This window comes from Galeopterus variegatus, unplaced genomic scaffold (assembly GCF_000696425.1).
Source record: "Galeopterus variegatus unplaced genomic scaffold, G_variegatus-3.0.2 Scaffold670, whole genome shotgun sequence".
NCBI lineage: Eukaryota > Metazoa > Chordata > Mammalia > Dermoptera > Cynocephalidae > Galeopterus > Galeopterus variegatus.
In genome coordinates, this window is record NW_007726781.1 from 301,709 (window position 1) to 327,855 (window position 26,147).

The 26,147-nt window shown below is 45.9% G+C and overlaps 1 protein-coding gene across 1 annotated transcript in view; it reads left to right on the forward strand.

Moving 5' to 3' along the window:
- The first annotated feature begins 21,549 nt into the window (after positions 1-21,549).
- Positions 21,550-26,147, forward strand: part of TP53INP2 (tumor protein p53 inducible nuclear protein 2) — a 16,798-nt gene continuing 12,200 nt past the window's right edge. Inside the window, exons 1-2 of the mRNA XM_008571243.1 lie at positions 21,550-21,615; positions 25,429-25,603. Of these exons, the coding sequence (XP_008569465.1) occupies positions 25,480-25,603 (124 nt within the window). The 5' untranslated portion in view covers positions 21,550-21,615; positions 25,429-25,479. The remainder of the gene's footprint in view (positions 21,616-25,428; positions 25,604-26,147) is intronic.

Below are 26,147 nucleotides of genomic sequence, written 5' to 3' on the forward strand. Positions count from 1 at the left end.
GTGAGGGCTGGCCCGTGGCTCACTCGGGAGACTGTGGTGCTGATAACACCAAGGCCACTGGTTCGGATCCTATATAGGGATGGCTGGTTAGCTCACCGGTTGAGCGTGGTGCTGACAACATCAAGCCGAGGGTTAAGATCCCCATACTGGTCATCTTTTAGAAAAAATTAAAAAATAAATAAAGATGAAGGTGTTAGTATCCCCTTTTACATAAAAGGAGAGATATATGTAGTGTTTTACGTCATCTTAAAGTGGAGTGTATTACATCATGAAAGTTGGAGGTGATTGTAACACTGGACTCATACTGAAGATTGAAAAAATTATGCAATGTAAAATGCTTAGCACATATGCAGTGCTTAATTAGTTAACTGTTGTATTAATATTTACATCATTCTAACAGATGATTTAAAAATTCTTCTTAGGGTGAGGATTGTCTTTGAGAAAAACAGTGATTAACCATCGCAGGTAAAAGGTGTGACCCAAACCAGTGGTTGTCAAACATTAGTATATTATATCTCAATATCTTAAAAAAAGATAAAAGACAAAACAAAACATGAAACCTAAATATAAGCTAAAACTATAAAACACATAGAAGAAAACTAGGAGTAAATCTTCATGACCTTGAGTTAGGCAATGGTTTCTTAGATACAACATCAAAAGCAGAAGCAACAAAAGAAGAAATAAATCACTTGGACTTCATCAAAATTTAAAACTTTTGTGCCCCAGAGACGCCATCGAGAAATTAAAACCAACCCAAAGAATGGGAGAAAATATCTGCAAATCATTTATCTGTCTAGCTACTTATCCAGAATATATAAAGAATCCTTATAATTCAAGATATCATTTCACACTAGAATGGCTATAATAAAAGAAAGACATTAACAAGTGTAGACAAGGAAGTGGAGAAATTGGAACACTTTTACATTGCAAGTGGGTACGTGAAATACTGAAGCCATTTTGGAAAACAGTTTGGCAGTTCCTCAAAGTGTTAAACATAGAGTTGACATATGACCCAAGTAAGTCAACTCCTAGATATATATCTGAGAGAAAGAAACATGCACACATATGTTCATAGCTTATTCATAAAGCCAAAAAGTAGAAACAACTCAAATGTCTATTCTGTTTGTCCATGAATGGATATCTATATAGTGGAATATAATTGGGCAATAAAAAATAATAAAGTACTGATACATGCTACAACATGGACGAACCTTGAAAACATTAGTATAATGCCAAGTGAAATAACCCAGTCACAAAAGACCACATATTACATGATTCCATGTATATGAAATATTCAGAATAGGCTAATCTTTAGAGGAGAAGGTAGATGAGTGGCTGCCAAGAGCTAGAGGTAGTTGGGTAAGTAGGGAATGGGAAATGACTGCTAATGGATACAGTTTCTTTTTGTAAATGAAAGTGTTCCAAAATTAGATTGTGGTGATGGTTGTATAACCCTGTGAATATACTAAAAACCACTGAACTATACATTTTAAATGGGTGAATTTTATGGTATGTGTATTATATCTCAATATCTTTTAAAAGGGGAGATGTATTTTTTAGATGTAAATTTCCTTGTTCTGCCATACAGACTGTGATTCACTAAGCCTGGAATGCAGCCCAGGAACCTACATTCTTAATCTCTCCAGGTAATTCTAATGTTGGTCATTCAGAAGCTTCTTTTAAAAGGGGAGATGTATTTTTTAGATGTAAATTTCCTTGTTCTGCCATACAGACTGTCATTCACTAAGCCTGGAATGCAGCCCAGGAACCTACATTCTTAATCTCTCCAGGTAATTCTAATGTTGGTCATTCAGAAGCCATTCCTTAAAAAACATAATCCTGAAGGCATAGGAATCCAGGAACTTATGCAACAAAAAGATGAGAATGGTAATTATAGCTAGCAAGGATTGAGTGCTTACTATGTCCTATATACTATTTTAAGTGCTTTATATGTATTATCTCATTTAGTACAGGTTCTATTATTTATGCATCATCACATACCCATGAGGAAAGAAAGGGTATGTGGCACAAAGAGATTTAGTAATTTAGTAAGGTCACATGGCTAGTAAGTGGCACAACCAGGATCTGTATGTTAGCTCCACGTATTGTAGTTAAGCTGTTCTACATGAGAAAATGAGAGGAATTTGGATTGGTTTCAATTGTGTTGTGTTGTTTGTTGTTGTAGCTAAGGAGGAAGTGTAGAAAACAGAAAGGAGGGAGATAATAAAGGAGTAAGCAATGTGATTTCTTCTGAGAAACCAGAGATTCCAGATGATATGTTAGTTACCTAGAGAGGAGGAAATTGAGGCTCTGAGATATTAAGTAACCAGTTTTAAGACACATACCTGGGTAGCTTTTCCTTTAACATTTACTGAGCACTTATCATTGCCAGATCCTTGCTAGGCTGTGGAGATACAGTCTACTGAGTACATTTCTTTGATTCCAAATAGCAAACTGATTCTGGCCATCTTTAACATAGAGGAAATTAACTGGAAGGCTGTCAAGGAGCTCACAGGGTAAAAGAGAAGAAGGGGGAACCAGACTTGGAATAATCATATCTTAGATAGGCAATAACACAGGACCTGGGTAACAGAAACCACCTATCAGGTCAACCATTCCACCACTGGATGAGTGAACTTCAACCAGTTTTTAAGGACCTTGCATCATGCCATTTAAGAGTTAGCCTGGCCCTTTAGCACAGTTACTTAGAGTACAGCCTTGTAACCCCAAGGTCATGGGTTTGGATCCCCATACAGGCCAACTGCCCCCAAAAACCAAAAAGAGTCAGTGTTCTTGGAAACAGCATGAGATTGATTGAGATTAGGTCCTGTACCTTCCTCTGGGCTGTATGTAGGGCAGCAAGAAAAAGGACCTGTGAGAAGTTAGATGATAAATTTACTGTTCTTGCCTTAGGACAGCACAACCTGAGGGCAATGAGGTGAAGTCAATTCAGTGAAGGCAAAAAGTGATTGGGAAAAAAAAAAAAAAGGTAAATACCCACTGTGTAATGGTGGTTAGAAGGATAGACACAGTTCCTCCTATACTGGAGTTTATATTCTAGCAGGGAGCCATACAAAATAGAAGTAAGCAGACAAAATAATTAGGGTTGTGATTAGACCTCAGAGGGAAACAGATTAAGTACAATGATAATGAATAATGGAAGACCTACTATAGATTGGATGGTCAAGGAAAGCCTACCTGAGGAGGTGATATTTAAGCTCAGACCTAAAGGATGAGAAGGAGTTGTTGATATAGAATGGTCAATGATGTATATGGGAAGGAAGGGATTGAGGTTCCAATGAGCTTGCAATGAAAGAGGCCAGTGTAGTCAGAGTGCTTGAGCAAGAAGAGGTGAGTCTGAGGGCTGGCTGGTTAGCTCAGTTGGTTAGTGGTAGGTATAATACCAAGGTCAAGGGTTCAGATGCCCATACCAGCGAGCCACGAAAATAAAAAACAAAACAGGTGAGACTGGAGAAGTAGGCAAGAGCAAGATGGCCTTTGTGAACTGTGATGCTAAGTTGGGTTCTTATTCTAAAATCAACGGGAAGTGCACTGAAGCGTTTCAAGCAGAGTTGGAACATGATCACCATTTAGATTTTTTAAATATCCCTCTGGCTACTGAGTAAAGAATGGATTGGAGCCAGCAAGTGTGGCAACAGAGAGACCAGTGAGGATTCAACCAGGTGAAAGAAGATGATGGTTTGGACCAGGGTGGCAGCAATGAAGAAGGAGAGAAGTGGGTGAATTTAAGAGATGTTTTGGAAGTAGCGTTGATAATTCGTTTCCCAAATCCCCCTATATCTTGTCTCTGACTCTCAGACCCAGGCTCCTGTAAAGTTCTGATGGGTGTTCTCTGAAACTTGCATTAATAAAAATTTGAGAGACAGTAAGTTAGAGCAACAATCTCAGATTAATAAGTATACAAACCCTTTAAACACAACTGGGGGCTTTTTTTCCTCCCTGACTATCTGATGACCAGCCACGATTATGAAGTAAATACAAGTAAAGAGCCAGGTGAGGAAGTTTGTGACATCCCAACTGTTTCAGCAGAAACAAATGTCCGTGGATGTGCTTTACCCTTGGAAGGCAACAGTATGTAGCCAGAAATTTGAGAAAGACTAATCAAAATGTACAAGAACATACCAGATATTATCTTTGTCTTCAGATTTGGACCATTTTGGCAGTGGCAAAATAGGCTTTGATAAAATTTACAATTCCTTGGATGATGCAAAGAGAAACCCAAACATAGACTTGTGAGATATGGCCTGGATAAGAAGGAAAAAACTCTAGAAAATCAGCAAAAGAAACATGAGAACAGAGTGAAAAAAGGAATTGCTGTAAAGGCAAAAGGAAAATTAAAGACACAGAAATGGCTTCATCTGTGGTTACTGTGCAGATTTTTCTCCAAAAGACAATAAGCTATATAAAAACAAACAATAACAATCAAGGAGAAGGGGTGAAAGGCAATAGCATGTAGGAAAAAATAATTAAAGGTATCCTTCAGATTGAAAAAATAGGAAGATTCTGATCTAGTCCACTGTACAGATTCGGAAACTGAGGTCCAAAGAGGAGCTATGCCTAGCCCAGGATCACACAGAAAGTCAGTGGTAGGCCTGGGCCCAGAAACCAGGTCTCCTATACAAGTGGCCTCCTGTTCCTGAATTGGGGTCTTTGGTGAGGCCCACTGGGAGACACAAAACCAGCTCCCCCCTTAACCTTCCACCCAAATGTTGTAAGGGCCCAAAAAGAACATGTCCTAAGGACAGGTTTCTGGGATCCTGTGCCCTCAGCATTACCAATTTCCTTCCTGTCCCTTACCCACAAATGCCTATGATTGCAAAAGCCATCCTGTTAGGAAAACAAGACCAAGTTGTAAACTAGTCCTAAAACCCAAAGACTTAGATTGGCTTCCCTGCCCCCAACCTCCTCTCTCTGAACCCCTCTTCCTCCCCAGAAGCCAAACTCCCCACAATTATGCATCCAGGCCCCTTAGGCCCCAAAATACACACATACTTTCCAGCTCTGGGAAAGGAGACAGGTATAGTGGGCTTTGCTTGTTGCCTCCTGGTATTCATTCCCCCCTTTCCCCTTTCCTAACAGGACCCTGAATTTGTCAGCCATGAGATTTGAATGGGATTGATCTCAACCTCATTCCAGTAATAGGCCCTAAATGACTTAAACTAACCAATACATGCCAAACCCCTAGCCACAGTGACTGGTTCAGAGTTGAGCATATGACCTCAATCAGGTCAGTCAGAGCCAACAAGACTCAATTCTGGGATTTTGGACTGAAAATGGGCTTTTTCTTTTCTGCTGGGTTTGAACTTAGAAGCACCCAGACCTAGGAGTAGCTGGCAGCCATTTGTCAAGCTTATACATACAAGATGAGGCGAGCCCAAGGCCTGACTGATTCTACTGGTTAAGATACAATGAGCCTCCTTTAGATTTAAATAGTTTATTACTTGCATAGACAGCAAGAAGAACAAGCCAGCTCCCTGTGATCTTTGTCTCACACACCAGAAATGATGACACTGAAACAAAAAGGGCTGGACAAATTGCAACATGAGTTGTGGGGTACTCTGTTGCCGAGGAACCAATTGTAGACTGCTGCTAAGACATATTCTGTAGATGCATTCTGAATAGGGTGGGGCAGAAAGTCCCACATTTCATTAGAACCTGAGAAGCGGTAAAACTGTCTCATTAGAGTGTGGTGCTGATAACACCAAGGTCCGGTGTTCTATCCCTGTACAGGCCAGCTGCAAAAAAAAAAAAAAAAAGTCTCATGGCAGCCTCCCAGGGGAGATAGGGAGAAAAGCAGGAGATGGGGCCAGCCCGGTGGCGCACTCGGTTGAGTGCGGTGCTTGGGAGCGCGGCGGCGCTCCCGCCGTGGGTTTGGATCCCATGTAGAGACCGGTCCGCTCACTGGCTGGGCGCGGTGCGGGTGCGACACCGAGGGTTGTGATCCCGTTGCCGGTTGCGGTACGGGCGTGACACCAAGGGTTGCGATCCCGTTACAAAACAAACAAACAAAAAAAGAAAAGCAGGAGATGGCCTCATCGCCTTATAAGCCTCCTATCCTTCCTGTTCTGGGAGGATCACAAAGCATTCTGCCAAGATTCCAGTAAGCCTTTCAAGCCTGTGCCCGGGTGGCATGTATAAATACATGTAAGGTTGCCAAAGTGCTATGACAGAGCCATTCCCCTATATTACCATGTGGTCACAAAAAGAGAGTCTGTCAAGAACTAAGCCAACTCCTAGGAAGTGTTTTGGAGAAACTATAAGACGCTAGAGCTTAGTTCCAGTATTTGAGCCACTGGATCAATCCTTGTCTGAAGGCAGTTATTATTGAACATTTCAACCAATTCTGTTTGTTTTAATCTAGTTTGAGTTGGGTCTTTGGTTACTTAGAACCAAAAGCTCTTAACCAATACAACGGGAGATGGAAACTACCAGAGGATTCTCATACACTTCCCTGACTTCAAATGCCGTGTTGATGACCTTCGTTTTTATCTCCAGCCTAGATTTCTCTGTTGCAGTTCAGACATATGTATCAGATTATCTCCTGGACATTTCCACCTGGATATCCCAAAGTCATTTCAAACTCCAAATATCTAAAACTGAGCTCATGATCTTCCTTACAACAACTTCCTCCTTAATTCTTTACCTTTGTGAATGGTTCCTCCATCTTTCAGTTTCTCAGCCAAAAATCCAGGCATCAGCCTTGATACCTCCCTTCCCTTCATCTCTCATATACAAACGATCTTCAAGCTTTGACCTAAATATCACTCGAATACATCTACTTCTCTCCATCTTCACCGCCACCACCCTGGTCTGAGACACCAGCACTTCTCACCCAGATGTCTGCTATACCCTCCTGGCAGATCTCCTGCCGCTCCTTTTCATCCTCCAACTCATTCCCCATGCCAGGACAGCACCTGACACCCATTAGAAATTTATTAAAATTTAAGGCCGGCCCTGTGGCTCACTCTGGAGAGTGCGGTGCTGATGGCGCCAAAGCTGTGGGTTCAGATCCTATATAGGGATGGCCGCTGAGCTCACTGGCTGAGCGTGGTGCAGACCACACTGTGCCGAGGGTTGCAATCCCCTTACTGGTCAAAAAAAAAAAAAAGAAATTTATTAAAATTTATTGAACAAATGAACAAATGGGTGTCACTAATCCCTCACTTAAAACTCTTCACTGGCTTTCCATTGCATTTAATTTAAGAATAGAAATTCTTAAGGTGGCCTGCAAGGCCCAGCATGATCTGGCCTGCCTGATTCTCTTGTCTCATCCTCCACTTTCTGCCCCATTTGTACCTCAGAAAATAAACTATTAATGATCTTTCCACTGGTACAGTCTACTTTTTATACCCCACTCCCCACCCCCAATAGCACTTGTCCTCATCTGGCAATGTCCTACTTATCCTTCAAGACCCATTCTTAGTTTCCTTCTCTGTGAACATTTTATTCCATCGGATAGTCAGTTCTTTCTCTATGCTCCCAAAGCACTTAGTAGCTGCCTCTACCTGCACTTAATGATCACAGTCTGATAATTCTGTTATCTGAAGTTCTTGGAAGTCTGATTTTTCTGTTCATTGTATTTATTGAATGTTAATCATGGTGGATTTATTTCCCTGTTATTTCATAAATTTAGATTATAAGCTAATTTTTGGAAGGGTTTTAGATATAGGAATCTTGTATAGCCTGCAATGTAGGGGAGGGAGGTCCCTCCAGAGAGAATTCTCATTTGTTTCTTCCAGGGGCCTGAGAGATAGTTTAGGAGTGGGTCTCCTTTTGTGTTGATTTCTCAGCTTTGGGAGTTCCAGCCATGCAGGTGGGGTAAATGTGAAACACAGACTCATGGAAGGCAGACACATGCTTTCAACTTCTCGGGAGATAGTTCCCCCTGCCCCGCATCCAAAGACCAGGTCAAGGGCCGGCCCGGTGGCTCACTCGGGAGAGTGCGGTGCTGATAACACCAAGGCCTCGGGTTCGGATCCCATATAGGGATGGCCGGTTCGCTCACTGGCTGGGCGTGGTGCTGACAACACCAAGTCAAGGGTTAAGATCCCCTTACCGGTCATCTTTTAAAAAAAAAAAAAAAAAAAGACAAAGACCAGGTCAAGATGGACACATATCCTTTTTGTCTCCCTTTGCCGGTAGTCAGGTGTGTGTTTGTTTCCCTCCAAGTCTACTCTTTCACTGTGGGTATAGCCCTTCAAGGGTTGTATTAGTCTGTTTTGTGTTGCTAAACAGAATACCTGAAACTGGGTAATTTATGAAGAACAGAGGTTTATTTGGCTTACGATTCTGGGACAGCTGCATCTGGCATGGGCCTCAGGCTGCCTCTACTCATGGTGGAAAGCAGCAGGCAGCCAGCAGGTACAAGCAGATAACATGGCAAGAGGAAGCAAGAGAGAGAGAGAGGAGGTGCCAGGGTCTTTTAAACAACCAGCTCTCATGGGAACTAATAGAGCGAGAACTCACTCATTAATCCCCCCACCTAGGGAGAGCATTAATCCATTCATGAGGGATCCATTCATGACTCAAACAGCTTCCAACACTGTCACATTGGGGATCAGATTTCCACATGAGTTTTGGGGGGACAACACATCCAAACTCTATCAAGGGTCCTAGGTCTATCAAGAGTCTCAGTCCCAACCCCTAACTTCATGTGAGCCCAAGGCTTCATCTCCCCAAATGTCTATTAAAAGCCCCACTGTTGCAGGTTCAGTTGTGCATTTTAAAGGATATTCGTTGTTTCTATTTCCAGCATTACCATGTGTTATGTAGCAGAAGATTCCAGATATTATCAGGAAGTCCAACTCAATACTTACTAGACTCAGTTGTCACTGTCTGTTTACTTGTCTATTTTCTCCAGGAGTGTCAAGTTCTGGGAGGGCAGGGACTGAGGCTGACTTATCTCTGGGACAAGACTCTGGGTCCAAGACCCAGCACAGAGTAAAGGCTCAGTGTGTTTGTTGATACTGAACCCCCACTTGGACACATCTAGTGATGGGGAGCTCCTTTCTCCCAAGGTGGCCTTTTTCCTTTAGAGAGGGTGTGTGTTACTTGAGTGACCACCTGGTTAGTGGGGGACAGCCTGCCTCTCATCTGTGTGCATCCTTCCCAACACTCAGCTTGTCCACCCAGATTCTGCAGGGAGCAGCTCAGGGCTTGGACTATCCCAGTGATCACTGAAACTTGGTGCTTTGACTCAGAAGGAAGCACATGGACCAGTTCTAGATGTAGAGCTAAGGCTCTCTTGCACCATTAGTGGAAGTCTAAAGCAGCACAACTTTTTGAGAGAGTGATTTGACAGAATCTATTAAATTTGAAATGTGTACACTTGCCAATCTTGCAATTCACTTCTCTGAATCTGTTCTATAAAGATTGTCACTGTAGCATTGTTGTGGCAGCAAAAAATTGAAAATCATCCAAATGTCAACCAGTAAATGACTAACTAAATAAACTCACTACAGCCATAGAATGGACAACCATGAAGGCAGTTTTTTTGGTTTTATTTTTTAATGAGGTAGATCTATGTGTATTTTTATTTTATTTATTTATTTTTAATGGCTGGCCAGTACGGAGATCTGAACCCTTGACCTTGGTTTTATCACACCATGCTCTAACCAGCTGAGCTAACTGGCCAGCCCTAGACCTATGTGTGTTGACATAGGTAGAACTCCAAGACATATTGCTGAGTCTGCAGGACAAAGTGTATAAATTCATATATTTATATAGAAATAAATAAACCTACAGGCTGTATAAATTGGTACATCACAGAGGCTATTTGAAAATATGTTAACTTTTAAAATGCCATTAAAATTTTTAAATAACTTCAACTGACTGATCCCCACTAATAGATATTTATCTTACAAATAAATATGCAAAATAATAAGTAAATAAATTAATTGCAGCAGTTTGTAATAACAGAATACTGGAAACAAACCTTCTTTCCATAGGGGACTGGATAAATATAGGGCATTCATATGATGGGATACTGTGCGTGTGTGAAATAAAATGAGGCTGCTTTCCATATTGATAAAAAAAAAGTCTGGGCCGGCCCGGTGGCGCACTGCTACAGTGCGCTGCTTGGGAAGTGCGGCGGCGCTCCCGCCGAGGGTTCGGATCCCACATACAGACCGGCCGCTCACTGGCTGAGCGAGGTGCGGGAGCAGCACCGAGGGTTGCGATCCCGTTGCCGGTCCCGGTCCGGTACGGGCACGACACTGAGGGTTGCGATCCGTTGCCGGTCACGAAAAAAGACAAAAAGGGAAAAAAAAAAAAAAGTCTGCAAAGACATGGTGTGAGGTGAAAAAGAACAAGGTGCAGAACAGTGTCTCCATTTGAATGAAAATCACATATGTCTGCATATGCTTTGGATTTTAAATGCATAGAATTCCTCTGAAAGGAATCACAGGGAACTGGAATCAGTGGTTGCGTCCAGGGAGGAGACTGCTTACTGGGGAACAGGACGGGAGACACTGCTTTTTACTGCATTCCCTATTGAACCTTTGGAATTTTGAGCTATGTTCTTATAATTAGGTAAATAAAAAAACTTAAATGATAATTCTAAAACTAGAAGAAAACAAGCCTTACAAAACAAAACATGTCTTATGTGTATATACATATGTAATGTAGAAAAAGAAAAAAAGGATATACTCCGAATTGGTGGCAGTAGTGGAATGTCTCTGGGATTGGACAAGGAATGGTCGAGGGTGACCTTGACTTATCTTGATTTTTTGGAATTTTATGTTTATAATTTTTAAAAAGTTATAAAGATTGCTTGGATTTTATACGATATTTGTGTAAATTATTACATCGTTTAAAATCCATTTTAATTTTTTTTTTTTTTTTTTTTGTGGCTGGCCAGTACGGAGTACCAAACCTTTGACCTTGGTGTTACAAACCTGTGCTGTAACCAACTGAGCTAACTAGCCAGCCCTCATTTTAATTTTGAAAATAGACTTCAGGTGGATAGAATACAACTACTCCCAGGCAAAGGAGTGAGGCTGACTCTCCTGAGGAAAGGATTTGGGTTGTACCCTTTGTCCTACCTGCCTTCTCCAGAGACAGCCTGGCACAGGGGGGCACCTGGGCTACTCCTGGCATCATTTCAAAGAGCCTCTCCTGTTGCCTCTCACCCACTTGGCTCCCTGTAACCAGTGTTCTGGGCTGAGAACCAGAGCCAATTGACTATAAGGTCATATTTCCACAGGGCCCCACCGATGTAAGGTTGGGCACAATTGGCCCAGGAAAAATAGGACATCTGGCTCTGACCACTTACCTCTTTGCTCTTCTCCTTGGATTCCTGCCACCCTTTTCCCCACCCCCAAGTCTGTATTCCTCTTTCAGTCTATTCAGTGGAGAAAAGGCATTTGAGAAACCCATTCAACTAGACATGTAGGGATTTAGTGTTCCCCACGATTGACCAGTTGTATTTCAGGATGGGTCTAAAGAGGGCAATGCTTAACTATGAGGGAGGACACAATCATGGTGGAATATCTGGCACCAGCGAAGAAGGGATCCTGAGGCAAAAAGACATTACTATCACTCTTAAGTCATGTTGACAGGCAATGCCACATAGTGCTTAAGAATGTGAACTCTGGAGCCAGGCTGACAGGATTCTTATCCCAGTCCGTCACTTAGCAGCTGTCAAACTTTGGACAGATAACTCAAACTCTCCATGCCTCAGTTTCCAAGTCTGCAAGATGGGGATAATAAGAGTAGCTTCCTCATAAATTGTTGTGAGGCTGTAATAAGATATTACATGAAAAGCCTTTAGAACACCTTCCAGAACACAGAAAGCAATCAATAAATGTTAGCCATGACTATTATTACTTGTACAATGACTTGTTTTAAGGGAAGTACTAAAAAGCTTTGAAGGCTGCTGCAGAAGAAAAATTAAATTTGGCAAGTAAATAAGTCATCTGGATACAGAGTGAAGTTAATAGCCACTGGCTTTCTAATCCAACACAAGTCAGAAACAGTTGTCTTGAGAGAGGAAGTTCTTGAACAAAAATCTAAGGAAAATGAGGTTCTGGCCAAAATCTGCATTTGAAAGATGGAAAACATCTGACCTAGGAGTTGTGAGCTGCTGAAATGAGTTGGTTAGTCAATGTCAATTATTTGTATGTAGATCAGTGGGTCACATTGCATTTTCTTAACTCACATGTTTCTAAATTTGAGTAAGTATACTTCAATGTGGTCTCTCTTTTAAAACTTTTAAAATCAGCTTTGTTGAGGTATATGAGTTTTGACAAGTTTATATACCCATTTAACCAACCCTACAGTGAAAATATAGACACCTCTATCACTCTGGAAAGTTCCCTTAACTCCCCTTTGTAGTTGGTCCTTCTACCTATCTGTCAGTATATATTACTTTTGCCTGTTGTAGAATTTCACATGGATGGAATCATATGGTATGTAATCTTTTGTGTCTGGCTTCTTCTGCTCAGCATAATATTTTTGAGGTTCACCCATATTGTTGCAGGTATTATAAATTCCTTTTTTATTGCTGAATAATAGTCCATTGTGTGAATATACCACATTTGTTATCTTTATATACTAGATTTTGAGAGAATAAAGGTTGACTGAATTTAAATTCTAGGAAGAAATGGTAGAGAGGTAAAAACTGGAGGTAGAAGCCCAAGCTCCTGTCCTATCTCTTTTACTCACTCATTCTGTGACTCTGGGCAACTCATTTTCCTTCATACAGGCTTTACCTTCCCTATCTGTGAATTTAGGGGACTAGATGATCTCTAAATAACCTTTCCATGCAATTTTAGGTAGAAGAGTTTCTTCTCCTACAAGAAGGTACTCTTTTTAAAGGCTCACAGGTAAGGTCCTGCCTTCCAGAAGCTTAGAGTAGGTCCAGTGAATTTCTCTGGCAGGAAAGGATGGCGAAATCCAGAGAAAACCAGACAAGCCAGTGGATAATAAACAGAGAAGCCCTAGGCAGGTCCAGGAATTGGCTGATAAATATTTGCACACTATTCGGGGCGTCTACCCCTGGCTTTTCTGCCAAGAGCTCCTTGCAGTAGATTCTTGGCTGGAATCAAGGGAGTCAGGCCAAGAGGATTTCATGGAATGGAGGGGTTCTGAGAACTTCAGAAAGCAGGCCATGGTGAAGGGCTGAGGCTACCACTCTGGGCCCATGAGGTAAGGTGGGTAAAGAAACAAAGGAAAAAGGGTGGGAGAAGAGCTTGATCCAGAAAATGGATCAGAGTCTAGCAAACGTCTGCGATAACCCAGATAAATCCCAGGGCCCCATGTGGCTCAGGCTTAGTACCTTCAATGTCACATTTCAAGAAGTGAAGTATAAAGGGCAAACTGTTGAAAATGAACCAAATGTTTAGCTACAGAGAGCTGACTGAAAAACTTCAGTCCATCCCTACTGTGATACAGTAGAAACAGAGAGAGCAGAGAAAGAGACTCTCCTCTTTTTTAAAGCCCTCAGAACCACACCCTTGACCACCATTTTTAATCCATTCACTACTGCAGGGTCCTACAATCCAATCACGTCTTCAAGGCTCCACCTTTCAATTACCGTAATAGGATTTCCCACCCTCTTAACAGTCACAATGGTGGCTAAGTTTCTAATACATAAAACTTGGGGGACACAATTCAAGCTTCAGGGAGTTTTGGGGGTACATAATTCAATCTGCTACAGGAACTGATCTCCAAGTTGTGTTGTTAAGGAAAAAAAGGAAATTTTAGAACAGCACACATAGCACACTATCATTTGTGTTCAAAAAAGGGATCATATGTATTTATACATGCAGTACTTGTATATGCGGAGATTATTTCTGACAGTTCACAAAAGAAACTGGTGACAGAGTCTCCCCTGGGGAGGAGGAGGACATTGATGGTGCTGGCAGCAGAAGTAGGAAGGAAACCCATATCCTTTTGTTCTCTGGGATTCTGAATCACGTACATTTTAGCCTATTCAAAAATGAATAAAATTTATTAAATCCATGAACAACAGTTTAACTCCCAAAAGTAATTTAAAAATGACTGTAATATTTATTTGTAACTCTCCAAAAACATCAAGGGGCCCCAATCCATGCCGCCTCTCCTTATAATTCACTTTGTTCTCTGCAGTCTCTCACACTCCACCACTGCCTTTCAGTGTCCCTCACTCACCAAACCTGTCACTTTCCATCAAAAACTGTCCCCCCTAGGCCCTTTCCTACAAGCCTTGCTTTTTTTCTTCACTTCTCTCTTTTCTCTCACCTTTACATCCTGCCTCCGTCACCCTGTTTTCTCAGTTCTATATCTCAAAAGCCTAGAGAGCAGGCAGACAAGACAAATCTCTCCTTAAAAAGCCATGGACAGAAAAAAGTTACCAAGCAAAGGAATCCTCATCAGGCCTCTGCAGTGGATTGAATGGCCCCCAAAGTCACTGAAGCTTGAACCCCATTGTAACTGCTGAGGGTGGGAAATCCTACTATGGTAATTGAAAGGTGGGACCTTGAAGAGGTGATTAGATTCTGAAGACCATGCCCTAATGAATGGATTAATAATGGTGGTCACAGCTGTGTTCCTGAGGGCTTTAAAAGAAGAGCGTGTGAGAGTCTCTTTTCTCTCTGCTTCACTATTTTCTGTCATGTGAGACCCCCGTGTTGCTGACAGTTCCAAGTATTTTGTTATAAGCAACAGAAATGGACTAAAACAGTCTCCATTCTACAGATAGAGAAACAGAAGCCCATAAAGAGACAAAGAATCACCCAAGGTCACATAGCAAGTTGGAAGCGGAGCCCAAACAAGGGCTCCTGATTTGAAATCTTATTCTAGGCCTTTCAATCCATTTTCCCCCAAACAAGCTGCTACTCATCTTTCAATGTCTAGCTCGGATGTCCTCTCTTCAAAGGAAGCTTTCCTTAAATCCCTTTTTTTGGATTCCCCTAGCACCTTGTCCTACCCATGTCCTAGCCCTTATATCTCTCATTATGTTTCTGTTTACACTGAATGAGATTCTCAAATACAGAGAAGGTGTCTGTCTCCCAGAAAGTAACTAGGCATCCCTGGGTGTGTGGGGAACTGAAAGTGTCCAGTGCTCTAAGAGACAGGCATGCAATGTGTTTTGAGGGCTCTGAGGAGGGAGAGTTTACTTCCTTCGGAAGAGATCTCGGGGAGCTTCCTGTAGGAAGTACCATTTGACTGATATATATCCTGATGTTGTATCCCATACATTCAAATTATTCAATTTCAACTATATGACTCTGGCAAAAGAAAAAGATAGAAAAAATTATTTTCCCCCAACTGTAACGCTATTTATTACGTTTCACAAAAATATTTGCACTAAAACAAAATGTACTGGGATAAGATTAGTAACTCAAGCTGCCTGTTAATTGTCATGCAAAAAATACAACTTTTTCAACATGCGTATATTAGTTTTCAATTGTGTAACAAATCACAAAACCTAGGGGCTCCAGACAATACCCACTTATTAGCTCACAGTTGCGTACATCAGAAGTCTCGGCACAGCTCATGTGGGTTCTCTGCTCAGGGTCTCACAGGCTGAAATCAAGGTGTGGACCAGCTGTGTCCTCATCTGGAGGATCAACTAGGGAAAGATTGACTTCCAAACTCTTTCACGTTGTTAGCAGAATTCATTTCCTCGTGGCCATATTACTGAGGCCACCGTTTTCTCACTATCTGTTGGCAGGGGACCCCTCAGCTTCTAGAAGCTTCTCTTGGATCCTTGCCATGTGGCCTTCTCCACAACATGGCAGTTTGCTCCTTCAAGGCAAATGTGGAAGTGTCTGCCACTCAAGAAAATGATTTTATGTCCGGTAAAAAATGATTTTAAGTTAGGTACCTTTTTCACACAAAAGTATTATAATTTTTTATGTTTCTTATTATTGTACACATGTGCACATACAATATTTCTAGACACAGCTGATTGAATACATGGAAACACGCCCTGACTCTTATTAGCTCTGTGATCTTGGGCAATTTCCCTCAGCAATGTGAGCCTCAATTTCCTCATTTGTAAAATGGGGGTAACAACAATGCCTATTTTGGAGGGTTACAGGTACATAGTAAATGCTCAATAAATATAAGCTGCTGATTATATTAGTCCTAAAGAATAGACAGGGTATGGATACAGGGAGATGAGGTGGGTGAGTGGGGGGGTTCCCTAAGAGAAGGAACTACAAGAGAAAAATCCTGGAAGCAGGAAAGCTGGTGGTGGTTTGGAGTGTGTTCATTTGCATAGGGTTTGTGTGTGTACAGAGAAGGCTAAAAGACTGGGTGAGGACAGCTTTCTCACCCCTCCAGTCAGTGATTATTCTGTATCAGGAACCATGAGAGGAAACATGAGAGGGTGCCTGGCCAGCAGTGTGAATTCCAGCCTGGAGGAGGTAGGGAGCCAAGGAAGAGCTTTGATCAGGAGAGGGAAGTTGTCTGAACTTCGGGGAGGTTATTTGCTCCTAGTAGGGTGGCTGGTTCAGCAGGAGGCAACCCTACTGTCCATCCTTTCCTCTCTAGCCTCAAGCCTGCTGAGGACCCAGTTGCTGGGCAGAATCCCAGGAGGCAGGTGCAGAATCTGGCCCTGCCTGGGCATGAACAGAGAGGGTGCAACCCCAGATGCCAGTTCCTTTCCTCCTGCTCCTGTGTGGCCCCAAAGCTGTCTCTTCTAACCACCCATAGGCAGGGAGGGATGCAACCATTTTTTTTTCAAAATTCTAAGTGTGGGAATTTATGCAGGGCACACACACCAGAGCAGCTCGCTTGGGTACTTGTCCACACTCACAAACATACCCCCAGAACCCCAAAGTCACTGTCCCACTCTCACACCATGGACAGATGAACTAAAACTAAGCCAGGCTTTTGGCTTCCTGCCACCTGCCTCCCCTCTCTGAAATGAATCCTGTCCTGACCATCACCTTCTTACTGACAGGAGCACAAAGCACAGTTCACATAAACAAACCCAGATGCCTGGAGGTTGAGATTGGGAGGTGCTGTTAAGGGAGCATGGAGCCAGCCATTTTGCAGATGGGAAAACTGAGGCTTAGAGAAAGGAGGTGACTTGACCAGGATCAGGCAGTGAGCCCAGGACAGAACCAGGACTGAAATCTGGATTTAGGGCCGGCCCATGCCTCACTCAGGAGAGTGCAGTACTGATAATACCAAGGCCACGGGTTTGGATCCCATGTAGGGATGGCCAGTTAGCTCACTGGGTGAGCGTGGTGCTGACAACACCAAGTCAAGGGTTAAGATCCCTTTACTGGTCATCTTAAAAAAAAAAAAGAAATCTGGATTTACTTACAATCAGGCCAGGTTCTTTTTCATGGTGTACACACACACACACACACACACACACACACACACACACACACACACACACACACCATCACCTACCACCACCACAGTTTCCCTCAAATTTAGGTATCTCTGGGTTGAACAACAAAGCCTATTGAGTAAAAGTTCTTGGGATATGGCCCCTTGTTAAGATACAGGCCCATCTGTTAGGGGAGTTTGGGGATTATGTTTGTCCTAGCTGGCTTTACCAATTAAATTACCCTGCCCCGTCTCAGTTTCTTCACCCGTAGAATGGGAACAGTTTATCTACATCAGAGGGCTTCCTCTCAGCCTCACCCTCTGTCCCAAGGAAGGGGTGGGGGGTAGGGAGAGAAAGGAGGGGAGTGGTGAACTAGTTATTCAGCTAGGCACACAGATTGGCTTTTACCTGCAAGCACACGCAAGGTCCCGTGAGGGACACACCCAACTGACACATTTCTGCCCTTTGAAGTGGTGGTGTGGGGGCCATCAGTGGGGAGCCCCCAGGGTTTTGTGAGAGCAAGCCCAAAGTCTAGAGAGGAATAAAAGGGTGGCCTCTTGACCTCTAATCCTAGAGCCCATAAAATTGGGCAGGTGCTCACATCTGGGTATGGGTTAGCTGGGCATGGGCCTCTGTCAATCCTGAGGGTGTGAGCTCACATGCACATGTATGTTTGTACACAGATGCCTTCATGTGTATGCAGAGATGCCCATGTACATCCATGTATATACAGAGGAATGGCACGCTATGTCTTATTGGAAATGAAGATTCCACGATTACTCCCAGAATAGTGTTCTCTGCCTCTTTTTACAGCCCCCAGGCCCAGGCCAGGGTCTCAGTATACTAAGCACACTTCCTGGGGCCAGGGGCAATAGATGGCTCTGCTGCTGTAAAATTCTAAACAAGTATCTTGACCTCCCTGTGTCTCAGTTTCCTCACATATAAATGAGGGGTTTGGGTGAATTGAGGTTTGAGATCTCCTCCAGCCCTGATAATAAATCTCTGCAGTGGGAGGAGGGACAGGTCCTAGGGGTTTCAGGAGGGGACTCCACTGGGCTCCAGCCCTCCACTTCCATGGGTACCCCTGATCCTACATAGAAATGGAAGACTGGGATCTGACCTAGCAGCCTGGACATGGGGTTCAGCTAATGCTGAGAACAGAATCCAGGTCATTTAGGGTACCAGAGTGTATGCCAAGACCCCCTTCTTTGGGCTTGGGAAACCAGAACCCTGTGCCAAATAGAAGGCTGCCTGTACTAGGGTAGAGGGTCCAGGTGTAGACTCCTGTACCAGTCATTTCTTGAGCTTTGTGCTGTAACTACTGAGCCTTTGATTAGAGTCTACTCTATGCCATGCCCACCACAGACTGGGTGGGGGGAATATATGGACAAAGACTACGTCCTTGGGATGCCAACCGTCCACTTGGGAAAACACATACACACCAAATTAGTCATCATCACTTACTGTTTATTGAACAAATAAATGACTGTCCATCAAGGTAGCTATCAACACATGGGTAGGGACAAGGAAGACTACTTAGAGGACGAAGGGGTGAGTAGAATCTTTTTGGGGGGGGCAGCTGGCCAGAACCGGGGTGAACCCTTGACCTTGATGTTATAACATTGTACTCTAACCAACTGAGATAACTGGCCAGCCTGAGCAGGATCTTTTTTTTTTTTTTTCCTTTTATTGTCTTTTTCCGTGACCGGCAATGGATCGCAACCCTCAGTGTCACACCTGTACCGGACCAGGACCGGCAACGGGATTGCAACCCTCCGTGTCGTGCCCGCACCTCGCTCAGCCAGTGAGCAGCCAGTCTGTATGTGGGATCCGAACCCTCGGCGGGAGCGCCGCCGCACTCCCAAGCGGAGCACTGTAGCAGTGCGCCACCGGGCCGGCCCGTGAGCAGGATCTTGAAGACAGGAAAGATCTGGATTTCAGAAAGGCCTGAAGAAGGCATTCCAGGCAGGAGAAACAGCTTGAGCCAAAGTGTGGAGGTGGGACAGTGTTGAAGAGACAATGAGGAGTTTGACTGTAGCATAAGGTGCATGTAGAAGGGGAGATGAAGCTGAAAAGAGCCAGAGCTGGATCATGGAGGGCCATGAATGCCGTGTTAGGAGTGGGGGGCTTTATGAGCCACTAAGGTTTTAGAGCAAAAAAGTGGTGTGACAGGGGAGGCGTGTTAGGGATTATTTAATTTAAGTCAGTAAAGAGGTCAAGAGAGGGTATGAGGTTAGCAGGAAGTGGCCGTGATGGGCAGAGGCTCAGGGTTGCACGGAATGAGGATACTTTGGGGACACCACTCTAAGGGCCACAATGCCACTCACTCCTCCCCTCAGAAGCCTCTGGGTATTATTTCCTGGCTTCTTCCCCTAGTTGCTAGGGCTGAGGAGTCCCTCAGGGGTTTCAGACTGGGGCTGGGACAGTGTTTCCTCACCAGAGCATGAACCTCTGGCCTAGCTCACCCCTTGCCTCCTGTTGGGCCAGATGGGCAGTTTTCAGACCCTGCCCCACCAGCCCTTCTCTACTGAGAGAGGACCCAGAACCTCTGGCCCTGGAGATTCTGAGGATGTGTATTTGTGGTCTCTCTCCAGGCATCTCCCAGGCCACTGGGAGAGCTGGGGTCTAGAGCATTAGATGGCAGAATTCTCAGAGTGGGGAGTTTGGAAGAATCTTACAGTGTTGGCTCTAGAAGGAAGCTTGGATAAAACAGATGAAGAAACTGAGGCCCAGAGAGGTAACATGACTTGCTTGAGATCATACAGCAAGTTTGGGGCACAGTCAGGACTAGGACCCAGGTCTTCCTGGGGAAAATGAAGTATGCTGGGACTTAGATCATCTGGTGCATGTAAAAAGTAGTACGGGTTAAAATCCTGGCTCTGGGGGCCGGCCCAGTGGCGCACTTGGTAGAGTGTGGCGGTGCTCCCGCCGATGGTTCGGATCCCATATAGAGACCGGTCTGCTCACTGGTTGAGCGCAGTGCGGGCGCGACACCGAGGGTTGCGATCCCGTTACCGGTCACAAAAAAAGACAAAAAGGAAAAAAAAAAAAAAAATCCTGGCTCTGCCATTGACTATATAGCTTTGTCACCTTGGGAAGTCACTTAGGTTCTCTGAGTCTGTTTCCTCAACTGTAACATATGGATAACATGTACCTTTTGGGGTTATTGTGAAGATAAAACAAACTTATAAAGCACCATAGCACAGTGCCTGGGACACGGTAAGTGCTCCGTAAATGTCAGCTAGTGGTCCGGCAGTGGCAATAGTAGATACCCAATATGTTTGTTGAATGCATTATTGAATATGCATGCACAAACTAACAGTGAGATTTGTGAGCCTCAGTTTCTCCATGTGAAAATAAGAACTCATAATCAATCCCTGTCTTGTCACTCGCTATTCTGTCCAGCCTGGGAAGCAACGTGGATTAAACTAAGTGTGTAATCGTTCTAGTGCGAAGCCGTCTCTAAGTCAATGTTTATTTAGCCCATAGCAATTCCTCTCCAAGTCCTACCTTGCAAAATTTCCCATCGGCCTCACCAACTCCTCTACACTTACAGGTGCTCCCCTAGAATCGGAGAAGCGGGATATTTTCCTCTTTCAAGCCTGCCGAGCTGAGGAAAAATGGGGTGGGAAAGCACAAAATGTGTGGGATAAGGAGGTGAGACAGAAAAGGGAGGGAGAGCAGGAGAAAGGTAGCGGGGAGACCGGAGGTGCACGGACGAGGTGTGGAGCCGAGAAAAGGGCACATATTGGGAGGTGTGACTGTAGGATGCAGGTGAAAGGATACGGGGAGCAGTGGGAGAGGTGAGGGTGCTGGGATTTGTGGCGGGAGTCAAGGAAATGAGGATCCTGTAGGTAGGAGTGGGGATCCTTCTCATGGAGAAGTCCGCGGGTCGCCGGGAGGCAGGAGCAAGCTCCCAGCTCTCGCCTCTCGGGGTGGCCCCCCGAGGCTCTTAGTGCAGCTCCCCGGCAGGAACAACAAGCCAGCGAACCGTGGAGGGGGCGGGGAGGGGGGATCCGCAGCCTGGGATTGGCCACAGCTCCGCCGGCCGGCGACGCGCGGCGGGCGGGCCCCCTTGTGACGTCACAATCAGCTGTTTGAACGTTCCAATTTGTGCTGTGAGCCGGGCCGCAGCGGCCGCACAGAACCAAAGCACCGCGGGCGAGCGCAGCAGCCCCGAACGTCCGACCACTGGTCCCGCCGATTCCCCCGCCCCGTCCCCGAGATGCGGCCCGGCCTGTGAGCAGCCGGAGACCCTGGGACGCTCCTCTACACAACTACCTCAGCGCCGCCCCTGGCCGCCGCACCACGCCCGCCCCCAGGTGAGTCCCGACCAGCTTTGGCCGGAGGGGGCTCCCTGCGCCCCCGGGCACGCCCTGCGCCCCCGCTCTCGGGCCTTTGTCTGTCTCCGCCAGCGGCCGCTGGGGCTGCATTCCCGGCTCCCGATTGGTTGCCACATGCCTGGTAGAACATGACGTCGCTCTATTTGCATATGACATTGAAACGTCACCAAGGCCGGCCCCGCCCCGCCCCCGGCCGGTTGTCCTCCCGTGACCCGGTGGACGCTGTGTTGGGGCTGGGCCGTTGGGTGAAGTTCGCTGAAAGGCAAGCGGGGCCAGAGGGGGCTCGGCGGTTTCATGGGCTGATCCAAAGGCTGGGGTCAGGCCTCTGATCCCCTACTTTTTCCTTGCGACCCGAGAAGGGGTAGGACGACGCTGCTGGGTCTCGGATGAGGGGGTTGTCAGGAGTTTAGGGCGGCTGGGGACTCCAGATCGCTGGGGCAGCACCAGATGGTGGTGGAATCTCTTCCCTCCGGGTCCAAGCTCCGCCCCCCAGGGACTAACATAACATCCTCTTAATCCCTGACTTGTATGCAGCGCCTTAACTGACGTCACTCCCTGCCGCCAAATGAGGGGTCTTAGACCCCATTTCACGGGAGGGGAAACTGAGGCCCAGAAAGGAGAAGTAGCTTACTCGAGGTCACGCGGCCAATTAGAGTCTTGCTCACTGAGTGAGTGACAGATGTATTAGCTATTGGCATACACACAGCAGGAGATCAATACAAGTAACAAGATACACATCCTCCTTCTACTGGGAACCCTATCTTGGGCTCAACACCAAATCGATTTAATAGGGCTCCTAAGTCTCCTCATTTCACCTTTTTCCAGGGGGGTCTCTAGAGATTCAGTCCCCTTTTGTGGCCCTGACCCCCTTTGTCCTCACTCTGTACTTTTGAGTCCCAGAGCCCAATAAAATCTGCTGCCTCCCAGCTGTTTTGACCACAGAAGGGTGAGTCATTGGCTGCCTCAGGGTATCTCCAGGGCTGATGCTATGGTGGGGTGAGGGTTCCCTCTGTTGGCCCTTTATCACCTCCCCAACTCCCAGGGTTATCAGCTAGAAGGGACATGATTTGGCCTAGTGCTGGTGATTGCAAGAGTTGTGCTGCCCCCTCTCTGCTCACAGAGAAGGGTAGGAGCAGGAGAGCTTCTGACTTTCCAGGTGGATGGGCCTAGAGGCTGGACCAGGAGCCCCATCGCAGCCCCTGGGTTTGCTCAAGGATGGCCTGGGGTAGTGGTGGTGAAGGGATCAAATGCTATTCTGGGCACAGCTGCTGTAGTTATTAAAGGGAATAGTTCTCCCTGGAGCAGAGCTGGGAATGTGAGAACCAGGAAGCTGGCAAGGCCAGGAAAGAAAATCTGGGAGGCTCCCCAGTGGTCAGGAGAGGGGGCAGGCACTGTCTGGCTGGTGCTGCTGCCACTTGTTGTGTGACCTTGGGCAGGGAGCTTCTCCCCTGAGCCTCCCTTACCTAAATCTATCTGTAATTTGAGGAAGCCCAAAGCAGTCTCTGGTACACAGTGGGTGATCTGGTAGCTGCATGCTGAATCCTGGTTCCAGGAACCCCAGACCCTTTCATAGCTGGGCAGAAGGGCAGTGACAGCATCAAAGTCTGTTTGACCTGCTTGTACCCCTGATATCATTATATTCTTGGGGATTGTTTGCTGAGGTTTTCCTGACTGTACACTCTGGACTCAATGATCTGGGGCTATGCCTGCCAGTATCTAGTTGTATGTCTTTGGATAGACTAATGTCCTCTCTCTTATCCTCAGGTTGTAAAATGGGGTGGGTGAATATGATGGTCCCTGAAACAGCTCTTCCATTTCGTCTTCTCAGTGAAGTAGTAGGTTCTTGGAAGGAGGGTGTACCTCATCAAGGCCGCAATATTCTCTTCCTTCAGAAGGAGCCAAACTTTATGGATTTTTGGTAACTGAGCCACTAACTCCCTGTAGCTATAGATGGGCTGGGATATGTGGGTTGTGTGGGGCAGACACTAGTTAGGGGTGGCTCAACCTTCAAAACCCTTGTAGATCTCCCACCCCATCCCACCATGGAAACCAGCACCCAGGGAGCACATCCTCTGGAGCCCACTGTGGGTCCGCAAATGTGGAAATAGTCTTTGGCACTGGTGATTCTGTGGCAAGTGTGAAAACATTCCCAGGGAATGCAGGAGGTAGCAGCAAGCATGGGAATACCCCAGCTGGGTTAGCAGTGAGAGTAGAAATACCTTCAGGGAGTAGAAGCATGGACATCCCCCCAGGAAGTTCTACAGGAAGTATGGAAACACCCCTAGAGGATGGTGACAAGTGGCTCTGCAGCAAAACTGCTGACCATCTTTAAGGGACAGGTATGAAGGGTTAGGCTTTAGGGACATCCTGGGGGCCTGGCCAGCAGCTCCCACCCAAGAGTTAGTCCTGAGGTGGGCTGGAATGGGGAGAGGGGCAGATCTACCGCCACCACCTTGGTGTCTCCATTCCTGGAGCAGGGGGCCTCCTTCTTTGTCTTCACCCAGGGAAGGATTAGTTGGGGGCTTGCTCGGGTCCTGCTCCAACCCACAGTGCTCATCCTTAAGGGATCCTGGGATCTAACAGCTTACTCCTTCCATCATCACCTTCCACTGACCTACTGTCTCACTGGAGCCAGGCAAAATGATCTTCCTCCAAACCAGGGATGCTGCCTTTGAGCAGGAGCCTGGGAAAAGGGGGTCAGAGTGGGGGAGGACCTGCCAGAATAGGATCATCATAACTCATCTGACAGACACAACTGAGGCTTACCCAATCACATGATGAGATGATAGCAGTTCTGTGGGATTTCTGCTAGCCAGAGCTTTTCAAACTACACAAGCCCTAGTAGTGGCTCTTAATCTTTGGGGTCAAGGACTGCTGTTTAGGAAATCATGATGAAAATCAAGATCCTTCTTCCCAGAAAAATACACATGGTCCCTGACCACCAAGTCAAAAATGCCTAATTCAGACAGAGACCCAGCAAAGGCAGTGGAGTATGGTGTTTATGGGTGCTTGCCTTTGGAATCTGACTGCATAGGTTCAAATCCCACCTCTGTCTCTTACTATCATGAGACTTTGGGCAAGTTACCTTTTTCTCTGAGCCGTACTCAGTTTTTTCACGTGTAAAAGAGGGATAGTAATTATATTCACTTCCTATAGTTGTTTTGAGGATTACATGAGGTAATATAGGTAAAGCTGCTTAGTATAGTGCCTGGCACATGGATGTTAGCTATGTTATTATGATGATAATAAACAGTCACAATATGGACAATTCGTTTCCTGCCTGGAGAATTCCTATTTAGTCTTTAAGGTCCAGCTTGGATGTCCAGCTCTCTGGAGACCTTTCCAGACAGAGCCTGGTCAGATGTAATACTCTTTCCCTGTCCCTAAAGCACCCTATAATAATAACTAGTTTATTAGTTTATTGAGTGCTTACTTTGTGCCCAGATACTGTTCTAAGCACTCTGCGTTTAGCTGACTTAATTTTTATTAGAGCCCAGAGGAGGATACTATTATTATGAGCTCCTTTAAGTCTTATAAGGGCCCAGAGGAGGGTACCATTGTTGTCATTTGACAGATGTGAAAACTAAGGTACAGATAAGTTAAATAACTTCCTAAAGTTATACAGAAGATAGAAAAGCGTGGATCTGAGCACAGAAAGCTTCCCCATACATCCCTGTTTTACTCTTACCACTGTTCTGGGGGCTGGGGGTGATATCTCCTGCCCTCTGTCCAGGGCCAGGGGTGGGGCGGGCTTGTCAGTAGTAGCTCTTGACATCTCGCTACGATTCCCAGGTTTTTGCACTGCCATAGGGCGCCCCCGTGAGGCCGCTTCACTCTCCCAACATGTTCCAGCGCCTCGCCAGCCTCTTCTTCAGCAACCCCCCGCCCCCCGAAGACCCCGATTGCTCCCATGCCTTCGTCTCGGAGGAAGATGAAGTGGACGGCTGGCTCATCATTGATCTGCCGGGTGAGGCCTGGGTTGGGGGCCAGCACTATGACTCCTGGGCCTGTGAAGTCATCGTAAGGGCAGGTGGCTGAGAAGTGCAGGGGAAGGGAGCTGCTAAGGGACTGGGGAGTTCGCCCAAGCCTACTGGCAAACTGGGGCTGAGGCAGTGACACTGGAAGTGGGTAACAGGGTTCCTTCCCATGCAAGCCTGGACCATCTTCTAGGGGCGCAGTGTTGGGGCCCACACCTCAGGTTCTGTAAGACAGCAGGTCAAGACTCCTGGCCCGTGGGTGCCCCGTGCGCGGCGGGTGGGAATGCGGGTATGACTAACGATGCCCTTTCTCTTCCCACCCCACTGTGTCCGGTGTGTGTGTGTGTGTGTCCTTCCCTGCTGCTCCCCCCTCCCCCGCACGGCTCCCCCTCCTGCGCCCCGTAGACAGCTACGCGGCTCCACCCAGCCCTGGGGCCGCCCCTGCCCCCGCAGGCCGCCCTCCGCCCGCGCCCTCCTTGATGGACGAGAGCTGGTTTGTTACCCCTCCCGCCTGTTTTACTGCAGAGGGGCCCG